The sequence below is a fragment of the Triturus cristatus genome, chromosome 3_2 (assembly GCF_964204655.1).
Source record: "Triturus cristatus chromosome 3_2, aTriCri1.1, whole genome shotgun sequence".
In the NCBI taxonomy this organism is placed as follows: domain Eukaryota; kingdom Metazoa; phylum Chordata; class Amphibia; order Caudata; family Salamandridae; genus Triturus; species Triturus cristatus.
In genome coordinates, this window is record NC_140584.1 from 579910316 (window position 1) to 579932045 (window position 21730).

Consider the following 21730-nt stretch of genomic DNA (forward strand, 5'->3'; position numbering starts at 1 on the left):
TACTGAAATCCTCAAAGCATCTAACATCCAGTATCACTTGTGTGTGGACAAAACCCAGTTGTACATGAAAATCTCTTCTCCTGACAATATCAAGACACTCAATGCAACCCTGCACAAAACCCTAAACTGGTTAACCTCCAACCATCTCAACCTGCACGCCCTCAAAACGGAATACCTCCATAGTTCCCCACCCAAGCAAGCCCCCATCTTGAAGAAATATATGAAAAATCTTTCCGCTCTCAACTGCACACCTCATATCATAGACTCTACGAGATCCCTGGGAATAGTGCTGGATAAGAACTTGAACATGCAGGATCGCATCAGCGCATCTACCAAAGGAGCGAACTTAAGCATCCTAAGGAAATTAAACCCTTCCTTCCCCCTGATGACTTCAAGTCTGCAGTGCAAGCATTAGTCATCTCAAGGCTGGAATATGGCAGTGCAACCCTCTGCTGTCTACCGAGGTACAGACTGGGCCCCCTCAGAGCTTCACTGAATGCTGCCACCAGGCTCATCACAGTCTCCAAGAAAAGCAATCACATCTCCCCTGACTTGAAATCTCTAAATTGGTTACCTTTGGAGGCAAGGATACAGCTAAAACTTGCCTGCATGACCCATAAAGCCCTTCATTTCAACACTCCTCTGTACCTCGCAAAAATAACTAGAGCTGTCGTACGGTGCCCATTCCTCCAGGAGCTCCAGTACCTTGTTGCTTAATGCAAAAAATAAAAATAAAATAAACTTGCTATCGTTCCTCCTCAGTAATTAACCAGAGTATCTGGAACTCACTACCTATGGAAACGAGACTGATTCCATCAACAGTGTGCTTCAAAAATCAAGTGAAAGCTTTACTGATGAGTACTTTTCTGACTTAGAAGTTAAGCCGTGGCCTTTCGTTATATCAGCCTAAAACTGATGGGTCTGTCCTAGCCCATTGATCTGCTACACCTCATCTACTGTCACAACGACTCTTCTTGCTGTATTATACTTACATGTTCTTTTGCCTTCCTTGTCATGTTCCTCTGCTCACTTATGATTTCTTGCAATGGTGTGGTTCGATACCTTCCATTATTATGTCATTACGTACCGAGTGTTATTTTTGTCTATTGATGAAGTTTTACCACAACTGCCTCCCCGTATGTGTGTTGCAATTCTCTGTAAAGCGCTCATATATCCTCTAGGGTCATGTTTGGTCTATACAAAACTTTTCAAATGAATAAATCCCCCCTACACACACCACACCCTTCACACACTGTCATATAGAATCACAATTACGTAATTGCCACACCTGATCAATACTGCAGAGAAGCCATGGATCGAATTACTATGTATTCTGAAACCCTTCATGAATCACTGTTAGGTAGGGTTGCCACCTTTTTCTTTTGCTGGCCGCCATATAAAAACACTGGCCAAGCTGGTAAAACCCAGACGAGATGGTAATCATACTGACAGACACTGTGAGAAACTCACATTGCTTTCAACCTGAACTCCAGAGCCCTTCTGTCCTGGGCCATTATAAACATCCACCCACAGCAGACCCCACTCAGACACTTACAAGAGAATTTGCAGCACGCACTATAAAAGAGTCATTCATGTGTTGCATAATAAAACTACAGAAATGCAGCATCCTAGAAAAAGAAAAAACTCTTAAGATAATGGAAAAATTCAAACTTGTGAATTGTAAACAGCAACAATATCACTGATCTGGATTACCTTTATTTTTTTCCTGTCATTGTTCAGTAATCAATGTTTTGTTTTCATGTACAGTTAAGGACTTCAAAATAGGACGGGTAGGGACTTGTTTCAAAGTCTGCTTTTAATTACTGCCAGATCTGAGAACCCAGTGCTTAATCTGAGCCAGTGGTTGCAGGTGAGGTCCACCAAGTCTGACACTATACTCCACTCTATGCCACTTTTCTACACAGCACTCTACTCCACTCTATGCCATTCTACGACACTACTCCATTCTACGGTGCTCTACGCTCCATACCACTTTACTCCATTCTATTCTGTGAGATACTTCTCTCTGCTCTACTCCACTCTGACAGTCTACTCCGCTCTACGCCACTTTACTCTACAACACTCTACTCCACTCCACGCAACACCCTCTATGCCACTCCACTCCACACCACAGCACTCTATGCCACTCCACTATATGACACTCTACTCAACTCTGACACTACTCCGCTCTACGACACTCAACTCAACACCCTTCCACTCTATGACACTCTACTCCCTCCATGACACTCCACAACACTGTACGCTACTCCATGACACTCCACTTCAGTCCTCTCCACGCCACTCAACTCTACTTTTCGCCACTCCACGCGTCTCTATAACACTTCACTCAACTTCATTTTACGACACTTCACTCTACTCTCCTTTACTCTACTAACTTTTAGCCATGCTGAACAGCAGCCACTCTGGTGTACAACATTTCTAAAACATATTGGCAAAGCCAATCGCTCTTACATAGGCCAGACCTATTGACTTTGCCAATCAATGATCCTTTAAGGAAAACAGACTGCATTAAAAAAAATATTGCTTTATTTAAAAGCAATCACAGACTTGGTGGTCTACTGACCCCAGCAGGCCACCATCCCTGTGATTTTTGGAATTCTCAAACTGAGACCTAACTTATTAATATTCATGAGTTAGGTCTATTTGTGACCCACTCGGAATCGCAGGATGCATAAAACAAACTTTTGTACGTTAGTATTTGTAAATCGCTAAAATTTGCTATTTGGTTATCGCAATCATTAAGCTTCATGCATCTGGCCCTAGATCCCTATATCATGGTCTCAAAAAATCCTACATGATCTTATAAAAATCCTAGAGGTATATGAGCATCTCCCACTAGATATTCTCATTTAACCGATCTTTGTCGGAATGTTACTTAGAATTCGAAAATTGCTCTCTCAGTAACCTTTTCCTGCTCACATCACCCTCAATCCCCTTTTTTGTGCTAAACCATCTCCAATTACAATCCATATAAGCTAAATCTCTGAGTGTCTATACATCAAGGCAGTGCATGACCAATTTGCTGTATTTTTTCAATATCTCTGACTTGTGTTCTCCTAATCTCACTCTACACCTCTATCCTACCCTTTACCATATGGACAGGTAATTAGATGAAAAGTCTTTCTTGTCCAGTAATTCTTCGTAAAAGTTATCTAATGTTAGTAATATATTCCAATGGTATTGGTGACTAGTCCCGCATCACAAATAGGACAAATGACATATCTGTGGTTTCCTGTTAGCAAAAGCTGATCCCTTGGTGCTCCCTGGATATCACACATGTTTTTTTGTACATATTGTATTTTTTATGTTTTTGTAATCTTTGTAGAGAAAGGTGGGTAACCAAATTTGGTCTGAGATACTTTATAAATTTACAACAAGACTTTGAATTCTCCAGACTGACTGGAAATAATCTTAGGTAGGCAGGTGTTTATTTGCAGTAGTTTTTGTAAGAAACCCCTTCCCATCAATAACAAATTTGGGTACCTCTTTTATAGTATTTGGATATATGAGCCAGTCACAGGATATTTTGGAGTAAGGAGTCTCAGTCATTTACTTTAAGGATGAAACCTAAACACTGCTTCTATCTTGAGAATAAAGGGAAGGAAAATAAGGAAATATCTGGTTCTGATGGATACTTGTAAATGCAGGTTTCTGTCATCGTGAATCCTTTCCAGGCACTGGAGTGAATCTCAAAAGTGCAATAGCTCTCTCGTTCCATGACTCTGACTTGAGTGACACCTTCTGGATATGATGTCACAGCACCATGTATGGTGCTACCCTGCCATCTTAGGGCAGTTTCATTTTTTCCACCCTCTTCAGTACAGATTGATGTGCTCTCCTTTGGGGTTTTTTCCTGCCATCTGGCTTGAACAGCAACAACTACTCAGAGACCGATGCGTTCTTCACTGCCTTTTGTTGCGTAATCACTCTACTCCTTGAGTCCGACAATTTGGATAACAATTATATTGCAAACAGTACCTATCTGATAGTTCCCTTAACTAGAGCACTTCTCTACCTCTACTGCCACTGACCACAACTGCTTCATCTTGATGTCCCGGCACTTCTGTTGTCTTTTTTGTTTTGGTCCACAGAGCTTGCCCAAGAGAATGTACACTGGAAGAGTATGACGGAGCACACACCCTTCCAATTTTGTCCAAGGTGCACCACAAAATATACCTGGGTGGACCAGTATGACATTTACAACCTTTGTCTATCACCTGACCATAACGAATCCCCCCCTTGAGGCCTGCCTCACCTTCTGTAGCAAGAAGATCTTAAGGTACTGAAAGGAACAGTATTGGGCATACTCCAAAATGCAGCAGCAGTCATCCTCAGAGACCCCCAACACTTTCAGTGCACAACAGCCTCTTAGCTTCAAAAAGAAAGAGGTGGGTCCCTTTTGGATCCTGGTGGCCAACCAACACCTGGCCCTGAAACGGTTTCCTTAAGGGCTTCTGAGGGAGAAAACCAAGTCCTCCACATTAACACAGGCAGGGCTCCTCCACCAAGGGGTGGGAGTATTACTCAATCTCAGCAAAGCCAGGAGACAAAACCCTGCTCCATTAAATACCGCCTAGCTGCAGCAGTGCTACCACCGGAGCTGGATGTCTGGCCCTGAGCAAGAAAGAAAAACTTCCAGCCCTTGGCCCACCACCACCCTCGGGCACCATTCAGCTCAGAGAGAAGGCTTCGGAGCCAAGCCAACTTTTAGTGAAGGGTGTTGAGTCACGACAGTCATCTTCCTCCTCTCGATTGAAGGGTGTTATCCCTTCCCCTACAGAACTGAAAGTGATGCTGAGAGTGCCTCTGAGCACTAAGTCGATGCAGAGGGACATTTGATTGGAGAAATCTGAGGCCCCTTCCTGGAAAGACAAGCAAAGGAGCACGACACCAGGCAAAAGTGGCTCTTCGTTCAACCAGAAACTAGCGATATTACCGCTAAGCCTCCCCAGTCAGTCACGCTGCTCCCAGTTCCTAAGAAACAGAGGATAACCTTCGAAGAGGAGCCCACATTCAATGTACCACAATGTCTGGTGACCAGGAAGCACAAGGACAAGGATACAAGTCTTGCATCCCAACCTCCCACACTCAGGCGTCACCTCCACCACCACCATCACTTCCCCTTTCACCTCTTCCGCCCAGTCGCGGCCGGCATGGCACGCAGGTGGGGGGCAGGCGCGGGGTGGGGGAGCGATTGCGGGGGGGGGGGAAATCAGGTGTCGCATGGGAGGGGGATCGGAAATGAAAAAAAAAAAAATAATTAAACTCACCTCGAGGCCGGGTCTCTCGTCTTCTGTGCTCCTGCTTTCCTGCCTCAGACAGGAACAGGAAGCAGGCAGCCAGGCTCCCTCCCCTAAGCCAATCACAACGCTCCAGTGGAGCGTTGTGGTTGGTCTGAGTGCCGTGACACGGTGCTCAGCCAGGGGCTATATGAATGGGCACGTTCTCCGTGCAGGCTGTAATGCAGCCTGCATGGAGAGCAGGGGAGTGCGCATGACTGTTTTGGGCGGCCCGAAAGGGCCGACCAAACAGTAACTGCGCAGTCAGGAGTGGGCAAACCACTCTGCCCCTGCCCTGCTCGGAGAGCCAAGCATCCCCGCCCACATGCCCGTCGCAAAACAGCAGGACAGATAACATAAAATAACAATAACTTTGTTATTGTCCGTTTATGTTTCTCACTGCTTAAAAGCAGAGGGATGACGCGCCACCGCCATAGCGGAGGAGCCGCCCCTGCTTCCACCACCTCTATGCCCATACTCACTTCCCCTTCCACCGCCACCAAAACCTCCTGACCAGTCAGAGCACTCCTTCTCAGACCTAGGCAACTGTAATTGGGAGAAGCACCCTTATGGTCACCTCTTGGGACAGTGGATGATGACGATCTCTTGTATGATTATAGTGTCAACCCTGCAGATTACGGTCATCTGGAGCCTTACCCAGTTAAGCCACTCCCACTGCATGATACCGCAAGTATCATGCTGTGATTCAGAGGGTGGTACCCAACCTAAAGTCGACATTTGTGTCCTACAGGAAGCAGACAACCTTTTAGTTGAGACCCTCTCCGAGACTTAACATTCAGTTTCTTTCCATGCATGCATCCCATACAAATATTTTAAAGTCAGCCCCAGACTATTTCAGGGATCCTTTTGCAAGGTGTTCAAAACAGGTAGGGGAGAAGAAGTTTAAAGCTTCTCTCAGCAACCCACTCTACATCTGTGGCAGGGTCCCCCCAGACTCCACTGTGTGGAAGCAGGCCTCAAATCCTGGCGATTATCCCTGTTCAGGGAGAGCTCGCGCCTCAACATCACCATCAGACATGTGACTGTGGAACACCTACCCAGTGGTGTATTGCCAATTTAGTTTGCTTGCTGTTGTAGTACGATAGTTTTTATTGGGAGGAGATGAAGAACCTGGTGCAGCACCACCCTGAAACCGACAGGAAAAGGTGGGAAGAACTAGTGACTGAGTGAAATATCATCTCCTACACCAATATCCGTTATGTACTTGATGCTGCCAATTCTGCTACTTATAATGGAGCACCCTACTCCACTGCCATGCATTGTGGAGTTCAAGCTGGAGGTAAAACAAACTTCCTCAACCTCCCACTCAATGAGGAACATCTCTTTGGGCCCCAAGTGGCTCAGATTCTGGAAAAGGATAAAAAAGGACACCACAATTGCCAGGTTCAGGGGTGCACCGCAGTCTGCAACTCCCAGGGGTACCTTTTGTAGACCACAACCCTGGGACAGGACTAAGACCACACCCCCCCCCAGCCAAGCACACTTCTACCAATGCCCACAGCTAGCCTTTCACAAATCACGGGCAGGAATAGGTTACAGCAGAGTTGGCTGCCAAGCTAACAAGGGAAGAGCTTGAGATAGCTATTGCAAAGAACCCTCCACTCCCAAGCACAAACTCACCCACTTCTCCTCTCCACAGTCATACAACATCTGGCAGGAGGAGAGTAAAGAATGTTCTCCCTCGCTGGCAGGAAATCACCTCAGACCAATGATTTTTAGCAATAGTCCAACAGGCTACTGCTTAAAATTCCACAACACCTCCTCACCCAGCATACAACCTCCAACACATCCTCAGCTAAGATAGTCCCGCTCTCCTAGAGGAAGAGGTACAAGTGCTTCTTCATAAAAGCTTATACCCCCACACCAACAGGCAAAGATGTCTGACCACTGTCCTTCCTCATCCCTAAGAAGTACAACTCCCTCTGGCCCAACCTAGGGCTGAGGCCACTAAATCAATACAGCCTGTTGGAACTCTTTCATATGACAGCCTATCAGGACGTCATCCCGTTTCTCCGCCAAGAGGATTTCATGACAGACCTAGACTTGAAAAATGCCTACTTCCATATCTCAGTATGCCTACTACTGGTATCTTCGGTTCACAGTAAGTGGCAACACTACAAATTCAGGTTCTTCCCTTTGGAGTTCTACAGCTACCAGGGTTTTGTACTAAGTTCCTGGCAGTGGTGGCCGCCCATCCCTCTCAGAGGCCTTAGTCACATCTTTGCGTACCTTGATGACTGGCTGATCAAGAGCAGCAGCAGGAAGCAATGCCTAACACTCACTCAAACAACTGTAACCCTCCCTTCACAACTGAGAGTTAAACATAAATGCAAAGGAGTACACCTCCAACTCCAACAGATACGGACATTTCTGGGGTCAGTGCTAAATGTTTTCACAGGGAAAGCGTATCCAAACCAGCAGAGGATAATGGCATTTCAGCAGCTGTTGCCTCTTTTTCATTCCTTTCGTCACATTACTGGAAGAAATGCAAACAATAGTTTGCGTATGATGGCATCCTGCGTAGCAATTATGCCACACGCTGGACAACACATGTGCCCACTCCAGCAGTGTCTTGCAGGCAATGGTCACAAGCATAGGGTCAGTGGGAAGATCTAGTGTTGATAAAGGCCAGCATGCTGCATTCTGTGCATTGGTGGAATAGCAACAAACTGTTGCTGGGCAGGTCTTTCGTAGAACTACTTCCATAAGTGACAATCACCACCGGCGCATCACTCACTGGGTGGGGCACACATTTGCGTAACATGGTGCCTGGAACCCTCAGCATTAGGGTTAACACAACAACTACCTGGAGCTGAGGACTTCTGCCTAGCACTCAAATCCTTCTACAAACTTGTTCAGAGCAAAGTAGTCCTCATAAAACTGACAACATTATGGCCATGTATTACATACAGAAGCAAGGGGGAACACACTCCATGTGCTTTAGCACAGGAAATCTGACACTGGGCAAGATGCAACAAGTTCTACCTTTTAGCAGAATACCTGCTGAGAATGAACAATGGCTTTGCAGACCTTTCAAGCATGATGCATCAACAAGTGGGAACTTGCAAGTTCTGCAAAGGTACTTCTAACAATGGGGATCCTCAGCCACCAACTTCTGTGCCAGCCCATAAAATGCAAAATACCTAAGCCTCACCTTGAGGTACCCAAACCCAAAGTCCATGAGCATTGCACTTTGGATGATCTGATCAGGAAAATGTGTTTGCACTTCTCCTCTCCCACTCATCCTATAGATGGTCAGGAAGAAGTGGCAAGTGTCCAAGACCCTCATCCTCTTGACCCAACTTGAGTAAGGCAGCTCTAGTACTCAACGCATCACTTTCCACAAAAGCTACGAATCAAGCCAAAATATCTTGCACAAGAGCACAGCCAAATCAGGCATCCAGGTCGGAAACAGCTCAACCTAGCTATCTGGCACCTGAGGTCCTAGACTTTGGTTACCTATACCTCTCTGTGTATGAACATATTGTGTGAGGCACGCACGCCCACTAAATGTGCATATATTGCAGCCAAGTGGAAGAGACTTGTCCTCTAATGCATCCTGAAACAACTACACCCCTTCAAAGTCACAGTTACAGACATCATCTTTTACCTTTTATGCCGTCAGAAGGCAGGTCTTGCACATACCTCTATATGTCTCCACTTAGTTGCTGTTGTGGCATACATGCAGAAAAGGCAATACTCATCATCTTGTTTTAAAATCACTGTTGCTAAGGCATTCATTGAGGGACTTCAGATGGAATACCTCCAGGAACACTGTGCTTTGTTGTGGAAGCTTAATATAGTTCTCATAAGGATTATGGGTCCACTCTACAAACTCTTGCAGCCTACTGGTTCTTTCCTGGAATGTGGCTTTTCTAGTAGCTATAACTTTGTTCAGGTGTATCAGTGAATTAAAAGCTCTCATCATTCAAGAACCATTCATTCTGGTGCAAAAATAAAAGGTAGTCCATAGCTCTAATCCAAAGTTCTTACCAAGAACCTTTCCATTAACCAGACTACTGAGCAGTCTGTATTCTTACCACAACCTGATTCAGTAGCTGAAAGGGTGTTGCACACCTTAGACATCAAGCGGCCACTCTTGTACTTTATTAACTAGTACTAAGGGCCCAATTTACATTTAAATGGTAGGCCATCCTCTGTCAGAGTACCGAAGTATTTTAGTCTGTCACCCTAGCAGAGGTTCCAAAATTTAGCAATGTGCATTGAGTCGATTGACATTTATAGCATTTACATGAACCACCATCAAAAGCTGTTCCTCTGAATGCATTGTACCTTTGATGTATGGCTCTGCCAGACATGAAAAAGCAGTATGACAACGTTACACATTTTATTTATATCCAAAAACAAAACCCTAAAGTAGGATTTAGTTTAAAAAAAAAAAAGAAAATGCCTTTCTTGACATGGGAGTCATCTCCCAATGCGAGTGGGTATTTTTATGTTTTCATGGCCCCTTACTGCCAAGGTTTTCCTGGTGGTGGTGGCCAGTAATAAACTACCACAAGCCAACCCATCTAAATAAAGCTGGGGGGCAGATAGCCAATTCTCCGACGGCCCTTACTCTGTCAGGCCATCAGAGAAGTTTGGTCTCAGTGGAGAGGGAGTAGTTTTCACCGTTGCCAAACTGGTCTGCCTACTCTTAAATTGCCCAGGCGGACCGTTATGTTTCCAGTTAGGATACTTCCTCACCATTGCGATGGAGTACCGTTTCTGCCAACCTTTATATCAGGCCCTAGGTCCTTCTTCAAAACTAACCTGCTCTTTGTATCTTTTGCAAAATCTCACAAGACTCACTCCTTTTCCAAACGTGGTAATGCAAGAAGGATTATCTAGTGCACCCAAACTTGCTATGCGAAAGCTAAATGTGGACTCACTGTATTTCCTAGAGCACACTCTATACGCAAGAAGGGAGCAACACGGTTTACTAGGAAACATTCCAGTAGCAGACATCTCCTAGGCAGCTATCTGGTCAACACCTCACACCTGAACATAACATTACTGTGTGCACATACTAACCTGTCAGTAGGCTATGGTTAGCCAAACTGTGTTAAGAACATTGTTCCAAATATTTACGTCATCTGCTTGCTAACCTCCTCTTATGAGGAAACTTTTTTTACAGTTGATGCAAAGCATGTATATGTACAGCAACATATGCTATGAATAGAAAAGGTTACCCTGTAAGAATCTGTTCATAGATTTGAGTGCTGTAGATTCACATGCACCCACTCTCCTCCCCAGAAACTGGGAATGATTACACATGCTACACTTTCTCACACTTCTTTAACAACTTACAGTGCAATTGGCACATTATATAGTATAACTCTGCACTCCGCTTTTACCTCTGACCTGCTGAGCAGAAAACAATCAAGTCTGGAGCTGGTGTCCATGTGTATTGTAGACTACAGGAGGAGTCACAGCACATCCAGTGACTCAAAACTTCTTTGAAGAAAAATAAGTTGTAATGTCCGAACCCAACAGTAAATGGAAGTACTATGCATAGTATATGAATCTACAGCGCTGGGTGCTCCAAACAGATGCTTACAGGATAAGTAATATTTTCCTTTTGTGGGATACTCAACCTGCAGATTTCTCACCGACCCACCCATCTCTCCACTCTGAGGTGTAGTTACTGAGTTGACAGTAGGGGTACAGGTTGGTTTCATGCACTGCATTCCTTTAATTTTATCAGGATAGCCTCTGCGTCTAAGGGCGGGGGATTTAGTGGGTGAAACAAAGAGAACTCACCTCAGAGTGCTAGGTGGAACCATATGTAGCTCAGTGACATCATATGTGGGAGTTGTCAGAGTTGAGTCGCAGCCGTGGTGCCACCTGTTGGAATGAGAGAGTTGTTGCCAATTTTTCAAATACAGTCACCTGTCTAGAGGAGATTCATAGGGTAGGAAACTGTAGGTATCTAGAATGTCCTCTGGAAAGCTCGTTACCAAAGGTCAGTATGTTTTGTCTTTTCCATCAAGTGCTACTTTCAGGAACACAATTACCTGAGAGGCAGACGTAGCCTCCACACTCTAAACCCGGACTGAGACCGAGTCAGGCAGACAGTGATACTTGCAGAAGCACACTAGTCATTCTGGGTTTCCATATCTCGGCCCCAAGCCTAATCGTGGTTATTTATTAAATTCTGAGGATAATTTCAGATTTGCAAAGGATGTCATTGTTGGAAGCCCATTTACATCTATTATCCATCTTATTACTGACAGGTGCCTACTCCAAGAAGAAGGCTCTCCTCACTTAACCACTGAGTGAAGATATAGACTATGAGAAGATAGACCCACATAGTAAAAGTGAATACATTGAAGAGTAGGTACTCACCCATGGCCGCCATTGCGTTAATGTTGAGCTAAAAACCTCAATTTTGCAAACTCCGTTCCGTTCCGTTTTATGTCTCTTAGATCCCTTGTAGTTCTCAGGCTGGCTTCAAAGTCAAACATGTGGAGTAAATTGATGGGAAAATGTGCATCAACAATCATGTGCCCCACACTGTATGGGGCAACATTTGCACCCACAATGTCTTTAACAATGTACTGCAGGGTCCATGCTGTGTGTACCCAGACATTTCAGAAGAAGATTAAACTTTCACGACCCACAACCCCTTACATTTAGGTTCAACTCATTCCATCAGAAATCTGATATGTAGTGTGCTCTTGAGGAGGTAGCACTCTGTAGGCATGGGGGTTCTTACTTTATCATCATCCTAGCATGAACTGCCAAGTAGTGGGAAGGCCACTACAGAGTTCCAACTTGCTGCTGTCAGTTAATGCACTTCTAAAAAAGGGATATCTTCTCCAGAAGATCCTGAGCCAGGTATCATTTGCGGTGCACTAGACCGGCTGGGGAACAGTGACCTGTTCAGAAAGAAGAAAGGCAGTGCATAAGGGGAGACTATTGATCACTGTGAAGCAGAGTCAGTGTATCAGTGTGCTTACAATTGTCCGTCTGATATTTACTCTTTCTTTTGTCTGTCTTCTCACCTGCAGTCTCACTTTCTCCCCACTTTGCACTCACACGTGTTCTTTTCTTTCCAAACCATCTGAGATCTGCTCTCTCACTTACTCACTATCTACCCCTCACATGCACTTGTACATTCACTTTCTACACTAGCTCTTTGCCACTCATTTGCACTTTTTTACTCATTCTCCTCAACACACTCACTCACTCTTGTGTACTTGCACTGTCATGGTGAGTCTCTTCATAATCACAATATCACCCTCACTCCACTTTACATACAACCTGACAGTCACTCTTTCACCTCATAACACACTCTCACACATCTAATTTCTCCTGCTTCTACTTTTGTGTCTTGCAGTTTTTCCCGTATGGTGACGCATCAAAGTTTGCACAGCATGCCTTCCGAACATTCGACAAGAACGGAGACGGCACCATCGACTTCCGGGAGTTCATCTGCGCCCTATCCGTCACTTCCAGGGGCAGCTTCGAGCAAAAGCTGAACTGGGCTTTTGAGATGTATGACCTTGATGGAGACGGGAAGATTACCCGACTGGAGATGCTGGAGATCATCGAGGTACAGAGGCCATATCCTACCTACCCTGTTCCTTTAACCCCTCTGCCCCCATCCTGTTCCTGGCAGTGTGGGCCATTTGACCAGTCTAGGGAACGTCAGTCACAACACCAAGAGGTCAGAGTAATCACTTCCTACCCTGCGGCTGCTTGGATTTATAGCAGGGACATTCACAGCTGTGTACCCATTAGCACATTTGGTTACTTCTGCTGAATTCCAAGTTTAAAAGAAGCCACGAGTTCACAAATAATTGTGAAACTAGCCCATCCATTGATGCCACCTGTTTGAAAAGACAGAGTATACCACTGCTGTCCCTGTGCGAAGTTAGTTTGAGCTTACTCGGTTACATCTTGCGTGCAGTGACTGAGTATCTTACTGCTACCCCAGTGTACATTGGAGAAGAGGGGGCAGCACAGACCACTGTGTTGTGTGAAAAAGGCTGCTTTATTGAGACAGGTGCACATTACAACATGACCTGGGCCTTTTCCTTACAAAACTATATCCTCACTATACATCATTACTCACCTAAGATCAACCCCCCCACCCCTAACAGATACCTCCCCCCGATAACCTCTTCAAACTTGAATAACATACATGCACCAGAGCTGCTCAATTGAAAGTGGGACCCCTAAAAACCGTTCCCCTTTTCCTATATCAACTACCATTTTAACCTCATTGAACTTCCTATCTAACGTTTTTACTTCCTATGTCGTCCAGGCGTGATCTTCCTACCCGTTCCCCTACAGCCTGAACTGCCGCTGACAAACAAACTTGTGTAAATCCTGGCAACTTCCCAACCCACTGCTGCTGCACCTGAATCAAGCGACAACAAACACATAGCTCCCCTTTGTGTACCTGTGCCAATGAAAACCGACCGCCCTAGGGGGGGTGGTAACCCCCTGGAATTAAGTGGATTGCCAGCCTTCTCTGAATGCGGAGTGGAGGGAGGAGGACAAAAACGGAGGAGTGTACCAGCCATCGGGTCTGCACCACTTCCTCAAACTCCCTGGTGGGCAGACCTCCCTCCGCTCGGCTGCCCCCCAAATCCACATTGGTGAAGAGGGGGCAGCACAGACCACTGACAACTGGGTTGTGTGAAAAAGGCCAGTTTATTGAGACAGGTGCACATTACAACATAATCTGGGCCTTTGCCTTACAAAACTATATTCTCACTATACATCATTACTCACCTAAGATCAACACCCCCACCCCTAACAGATCCCTCTCCCAATGACCTCTTCAAACTTGAATAACATACGTGCATCAGAGCTGCTCAACTGAAAGTTGGACCTCTAAAAACTGTTCCCCTTTTCCTACCTCAACTACCCTTTTAACCTCATTGAACTTCCTACCTAACATTTTAACTTCCTATGTCGTCCAAGCATGAACTTCCTACCTGTTCCCCTTCAGCCTGAACTTCCGCTGACAAACAATAAACTTGTGTAAATCCTGGCAACTTCTCAGCCCACCGCCAACCCAGGACCCTGGTCCTGCCCCCGTCTTACCTGAACAGAAGTGAGTCCCACCCACAGGGCCCCTTACTCAACTCCAAACTCCTTGGCTAGTGCTAACTTCAACTGGAGTAGGTAGAGCTCCATCCCCATAAAAGACAGGTGAACCCCGTCCCCTCTAAAAAACTCCACATCCTCAAATCTCAAGTCTGAATGCTATATCCTGCCAACACCGTTATCCCTGCAAAATACCCTAATTTCCTTGTTCAGTTTCCTCCTGGCTTTGTCGATGGCTGACGGTTTAATAGCCCCCCTCCACACTCTCCTGGGAATGAACTCTGTCCACATTGTGAGGCAACCTACCCAGAACTTACCCGCCTACTTATGGCCCCATGTCATCTCCTTAATTAAGGCCAAACCCTGTTGAGTCACCAAATCATTTCCCCTAAATGAATGATAAGAACATTTGGACATTTCCCTCCCCCTTTGACCTTTTTCAAGCATGTTATCAGCTCCTTCCATTGCATTCCCCCTTTTCCTTTCCACAAGATAGAGTATAAGTTGTGACCGTGAAAGCTCCCCCTAGCGTGTCGCTCTGCCCATTTTACAAACGAGTGGCCCACGATCCAGACCATCATTCCCGCAACCGAGTGACCGGCAACCACACCTGCAAAAGAAATAAAGATGACAACCTGTCCATTACATCCCTTCATCACCCTCCTCCCTGATATACGCCAGAAAGCAACCCGATTTCCATCTCCCTATTTTCCTTATTCTATTGGGCCGCCAACCCCGTCTGCTAGCCTCTGTTGCCGCTCCAATCCCCTGAAGGAATGAGTCCAAAACTGGCTGCCGTCTTCACATAATAGTGTTAACGCCTTACGTAGGATAGATAACAAATGGAAAGCCGTTAAGGGTTTTCCATCTATGTGTATGAAAACTCTGCCGAGCGAACTGCCCCGCCTCCAACTCTCTCTACGCAGCGCCTTGGGCAAACGAGTGACACCGGGTAAGCCTTCAAGAACACTGTCTTCCCGCTGCTCTCTGATCAGTCTTGGACTTGTATAGCCATACCTGCACCCCGTTGTCTTCTAAACACACATCTTCCCAGAGGAGCCCCCTGCTACTCTTTCCCCCCAGTAGTTCTTAAACCCGAAACACTCCAAAAAATAGCCAGGACATGATGGTCGAAAACAACCCCGTCTCTTGGTCACCAGTGCACACCCTTGGAAGGCACTGAATCGCGTGCATGAAAATATCCAACGTCATAGGCCTCTGCTTAGGCCCCACAGGGCCTGTCTCCCTTGCCCAGCCCACCAGGATTCTTTTCCCCAACTCCCCCGCAGATGGGGTGTACCCCCACCACAGTTTGCCCAAAAAAGCGATGCCTGCCAGCTTCACTGAAATCGTCACCCTGAACTGTCATCTTCCACTAAGGCCCAGTATGAATTTGACAACGTCCTCTACTCTACTCTGTCCCATTCCTTCCTCTACTCTACTCTGTCCCATTCCTTTCGCCTCCTCTGATCCCCATTCTTCAGGAACTCCCCCCAGGCCTGCAGGTAAGCCTTCCACGTGGATGGGGCTAAAGATCTACCTACCAGATGTAACAGCCTCCCTCTCCTACGAACCATAGCTCTTGTGGCACGCACGTCTGCTCCTGATCCGCCTCCGTGTTCAGCCATGGAACCTCTCCCACTGCGAACGAGACAAAGCATCAGCAATGTCATTGTCCACACCGGTAACGTGCCGGACTCTGAAGCCAATATCCAATCTAAGGCAATGCAGAACAAAAACTCGCAGCAGCTGCCACAGCTGTGTCTCCCTGGCCCACTGCATGTTGACTACCTGTACTACCAACATATTGTCTACCCTGAAAAGGACTATTTTGTGAGACAGCTGAGGGCCCCTTAACATGTCATCCACAACCAGAGGAAAAAAATTCCAAGAAGGCCATGCTGCGTCTGCCCTCACCTCCATTCTACAGGCCATTTCTCAGCACACCAGTGTCCCTGCCAGTATAGGCCAAAATCGCAGGCACCCGTGGCGTCAAAGAAAATCTGCATGTCCCAGTCCATGTCCACCCAGGATGACAGGGGGATGCAATTAAAGTTATGTAAAAAGGCCTTCCACATGCGCAGGTCCTCCTGCACCGCCGCTTTCAAATGGACATGATGGTGAGGCAAGGGGAGGCCCTAAAGGGACAAACCTATGCACCTGCAAAACATCCTCCCTGCTCTTACCACCTTTAATGCAAAGTTCAAATGCGCCAGGAGCATTTGCACCTCTTTCACTTTCTCTGTTGCCAGCATTGTATTAAGTGAAGCCACCATTTAAGTCTTCTTGTCCTCCGGCAACCTGGCCTCCCCTGCTGCCGAGTCGATTTCGATGCCCAAAAATGCCAACACTTGTAGGCCCCACCATTTCCTCCGGGACCAGGGGCACCCCCAAATCTGCCATCAAACCTTGGAATCTCTCAAGTGAGTCCTGGCAGTCTACGGACAGCGCTGTCCTCACAAAGAAAAAATCATCCAGGTAGTGCGTTATGTGTGCCACTCCCAGGTGCCAAGTGAGTAACCATTGAAGCAATGTACTGAAGCACTCGAAAAGGGCACACGAAATGGAGCAACCCATAGGGAGTGCCTTGTCCACAAACCATTGTCCTTTGAATTGAATCCCCAACAACTGAAAGTCGTCAGGATGTACCAGCAGCAGACGGAAAGCTGACTTGATGTCACTCTTTACCATTAGCGCCCCCGTCTGACTTTCTCCACCAAAGCTAGGGCTACATCCTCTGACGAGTACATCACTGACACTTGCTTGGTGGGAGTGAAGTCATTCACTGGCTGGCCCTCTGGCCAGGACAGGTGTTGGATCAGGCGATATTGCCCTGCTTCCTTCTTGGACACTACACCGATAGGTGACACAACTAACTGGTCCATGGGCCAGGTGTCAAATGGGCCTGCCATTCTCCCTTCCTGTATTTCTTTAAACAATTTTTCTCGAACTACTTGCGGGTGTTCTGCCCGGATTTTAGATTGGACGCTAAACGGCATACTCTTGGGCCGTTGTATCCCAGCCTGAAACCTTTCCTAAACCCCTGTAACAATACCGCAGCGTCGTCAGTCCTGTTGTAGAAGGAGAGCCAGAAAGCTAATCTTTCAATGTTTATGGGTGTACGAGCCTTTCCCTCCAGGTCCCTGTACTCTACCAGATCGGAACCCCCCCCGCCCTTGACCATATTGGTTTCTCTGGGGTACTCCTGTCTGACTCCCTGTGTTCCCTTGTTGTTGCCTGTAGCCCGTGGTGGTTCCAGCCAAGAAGCAGGCAACCAACGGGTGTCTGCCTGACCATTTCGAGCATTCGTGCAGGAATTTGCAGAGCTCTATATCGTGCATAAGTCCTTGTTGTTGTCCCAGCATGCTCCCATTTGGGTCCCTTGGCTTCTGTTGCCCCCTCCCACCCCGCCTCGGGTGGGCCAACTCTGAAAGGGCTTGTATACTATTGGCAAACCACTCGCTGAAAACAAGGTCGTGCTGAATTTTGCTGGCCCCATGGTGTGCTGCCATAAATCTGTGTCTTACTCGCCCCATTGAGCGTCTGGGTCCACCGTTAGATGGGCCCGAAATTCCTCGTCATATTGGGCCCATGCAGTCCCCCTGAAATTTAGATGCACCTTCCTGATGACGTCTGTGTACTTGAATATGGCCACTGCCCTCTCAGGGAACTTCTCGCAGTAGACACTGGCATAGATAAGGAAAGCCGCGGTCCAGTTCTCAATCGTCACTGGGACTTGCGGGCGTTTGGATAGTTCTAAGTCCTCTTCTTTGGATCCCTCTTTAGACCTGAGCTCTCTGTATAGTAGCTTTAAGATCTCTACATACTCTCCTTTCCAGATTTTCACTTTCGTCTATGGCATTAAATGTGCTCCCCTAAAGGTTTTGCAGTCCCATTTGTTCGGTAATTTCTTGAATTTCACCTCTATGCTCTCTTTTTTAACCCCCGAGTCCTGCTGGTCACCCTTGTTCCGTCCCTGCATGCATTTTGCACTCCTCCCCCTCCACTGGGGTTGATACTCCTTGGGCCGTGCGCACCGGGGGGTCCTCTGTCTCCACTCCAGTGTCCCGCACATATCTTCCTTTCCTTAAGCGAGCCTCCCCGCTGGCGTGGGGCTCACCCGGCCTCCACCCCGATGGATACCATTGTTATGTGGGCATCCACATGTGCCGCAGGTTCCCAGGCCTCCACACCCACAGAGACATTCCGCACGCGGGGCTCCCCGCCGAAGGTGGCCCCCCGGTTCCCCTTGTTTCTCCTGAACTGCGTGCACCTGTTTCGCCTTCTTACCTGGCGCCAATGGCAGTGCCCGCACCGCGGCCCGCCGCTTTGCCGCCAACTGTTTACCCTGGCACTCTGGGCCCTCTCTGCGCTGAGTTCTCTCCTCCTGGAAGAAACTAGTACAAACGTTAGCAGAACCCCCCATCGTTCCCCCCTCCCACCATTGTGCTTCCCCCTCTTCCTTCAGTTCCCCTTCTTCCAGGCTGTCTTCATCGTAATCTAGCTTTATGTGCGCCTCTGAGGCACTATCCCCACAAACCTGCCCCGCTGCCATGTGTGAACTGAGTCAATCCTTCCCCTGTGGGTAAAGTCAGTCTGCCTAGGCCACTGGTGCCTGCTTGTGAAGTGATTCAAATTATATTATTGCTTCTTCATATGTGCAGTTTGTGTGAACAAACCGCAGCTGCACCTAGTTTACCGTCAGTCACTTCCGGTGAAGCAAGTCTGAGTATACCACCACTCCCCTCTGGTGCGAAGAATCTTTTTTAATCCATTGCCATCCCTGTGTGTGTGATGAGCCTGAAAACACCTCTAATTCTTGGCATGTGAAGGCACTCTTGATTACATCACCACAGCTCTCTTGTGCACAGTCTGAGTATATGTGCTGCCACCCTACTGGCACGACAGGGTGCACATCACCACAGAGCGACTTATAAGAAAGCATAGCCACAGATAAGGCAAAAATAAAGGGAGCACCTTGCGTGGATAATATACTCATAATTCACCGGGAGAGGGCAGGTTTTAAGAAGGGACTGTAGTATGGACTGCATTTAACACCCGGGAGTATGCAGCAAGGTCAACCAATATGTACATTTGAAGTGTTGGCCTTAGGGGGCCAGAGCCAAAATGTATGTCTGATTGATTAAATGCTGGTTATTGTTAATGTACAAAACGACTGGGGAAAATGTGAAGTTATCTTCTTTTGCATAACATATGAAAAACTATTACTAGCACAAATACACATGACTACTAAATATAACACCCAGAAACCAAACAATGAAGAATGCCAAACACACAAAGGAGATATACCACTTGGCCGGACCAAAAGTTTGGGGCAAGAGAACAGAATAATCATTTAGCATCTGTGAATGTTTTAGCCACAAGTAGTCCCCTTCGCTGTTGCTTATGCATTGATGCAGAGTGTCAGACAGCATCCAGAAAGCTGCAGTATAATACACTCACATCAGAAAGCAAAGCATATCACGACTAACAAAACCTGCATGCAAATGCCATAGAAAAACAACTGCCATGATTAAACCACAAATATCAAATTGCCACCAATAATTCTGCACTCTGAATCAGTGCATGATGTGGGTTAAAGGCGAAATAAATAAACTGCTTTCAAAAATATTTACAAAGGCTGCCTGTTAATATCACATTAAAACACTCCACAAACGAGTCAGTGACAACGAGCACTAAGGTTGACTTTAACAAAATCTAGGATATTGCATCTTGTGTCCTCGTCTCAGTCATAACTATTGAGGTGAGTCACCACCTAGAGAGAGACAATTTGCTTAGAAAAAACAACCCAACTTTAAAAAAGATAACCCCTTGAAGCTGTGGATTCTTCTGTGTGCCTGGCCATATCCAGTTTTTGTCTGTACTTTTGGAGATACGTTTTTGCTATGCTCCCTTCAGGTAACACTGTTTTCCATCCGGATTTTGCCTTGCCTCAGAACGCACTGAGCTCATGATGCATGTGGTTGCCTGGATTACAGAGAATGCTGGCAGCCATGGCGCTCCTCTTCTGTGCATTCTCGTGGTTCTCACCTTGCCCGCTGTATCTAATTAAGACCTGGTGGTTGACAAACCTATCAAGTGCTAGCGATAAATTGGAGGTAAATGAGCCCAGGAAAAGGTATACACAAGGCATGGAACTGAGAGTCCTCCTTCAGCACCTTTGTGAGAACCTGGGTTTCCACCCCTGAAATGGAGGCGTGTCACAGAGAATTATTTGAGCTGTTCTGGACCCAAGGAATCTGCTTCCATGCCTGCTCATGTAGCAGTTTGAGCATTCTAGAGAAGGAATGGAAAAACACTGGCAAATCTTTTCTTTACTTTGTAACCAAAACGTATCACAGGGAGAGCTAGGAAAATAAAGCTCCAGCCACAATCAAGGTGATCCTTCTAATCTATTTTAGGATGCTACTCGGGAGAATGCCACCAATTAAAAAATATATTGCCCTAAAATGAGCATATTTTGCATCTTAATTTGCCCTGATGACTGGGACTCCTTCCTTAAGGATTTTCCCATTCTGGGAAGATAGGCAGATAGGGAAATTCCCTGTACCAGTGCTTGTTTTATTTGAGTAACAGGGCCATTTCTATCAGATATAACATCTGATGAACTTGGTGGCTGCAATGGCTGCTTCCGAGGGTACTGTCGCTATGCACAGTGATGTTTGGCTGAGGTCCTCGAAGCTTCATTCAGTCCAGTGTACATTTCTTCTTCATCTTCCTTTCTAGGGGATTGTTGCTTTTGAATCCTCTGCTTAAAGCTTTGTTTGTGAACATTTGCAGCAGTGTCAGCAACCTCGTGGGTTCCTTTCACTGGAGGGCCTAAGTTTGGGGTCCTACTCCTACAGTAGATACCGATCCACGACGCCTGCTTCTTCCACTGCCTCTCCTCCACCCTCCCATGCACGATTATATAGGGGATCCTGCGGTTCCATTGAGCCTGTCAGTGGGAGGTATATTATCTTTCTGTATGACTGAGTGATCACCGGCTACTGGGTTCTTCAGGTGGTGGGGTTCAATTGCTGTCTGGAGTTCAAGGTTTGCCATCTTCCGGACTGTTTTTGGCCAACTTGTCTGCCCCATTCTTTGATTAGGCAGACTTTTTTTGAAAGGCACTGTTGATGGTTTGAAATGTAATACGATTAGTCACTCCTATCAAAGAACGTCAGGGCATTTGTTCTGTACTTCTTTTAGTGGGCAAGGCTAATGGAGATTTTTGACTCATATTGAAACTAAAGTGTCTAAGTAAGTCCATTCAGCTTAGATCAGTCGAGATAATTATATTGCATTCCATCATGCGTTTGATCTGTTTGGGGGATTTCCTGTTT

At 46.5% G+C, this 21730-nt stretch overlaps 1 protein-coding gene across 2 annotated transcripts in view; it reads left to right on the forward strand.

Annotated features, from left to right (window-relative positions):
- Nucleotides 1-21730, forward strand: part of HPCAL4 (hippocalcin like 4) — a 101123-nt gene that overhangs the window by 59525 nt on the left and 19868 nt on the right. For both annotated transcript variants that reach the window (XM_085648351.1, XM_085648350.1), the window contains one exon: nucleotides 12664-12879. In XM_085648351.1, coding sequence (XP_085504477.1) covers nucleotides 12664-12879 — 216 coding nt within the window. The remainder of the gene's footprint in view (nucleotides 1-12663; nucleotides 12880-21730) is intronic.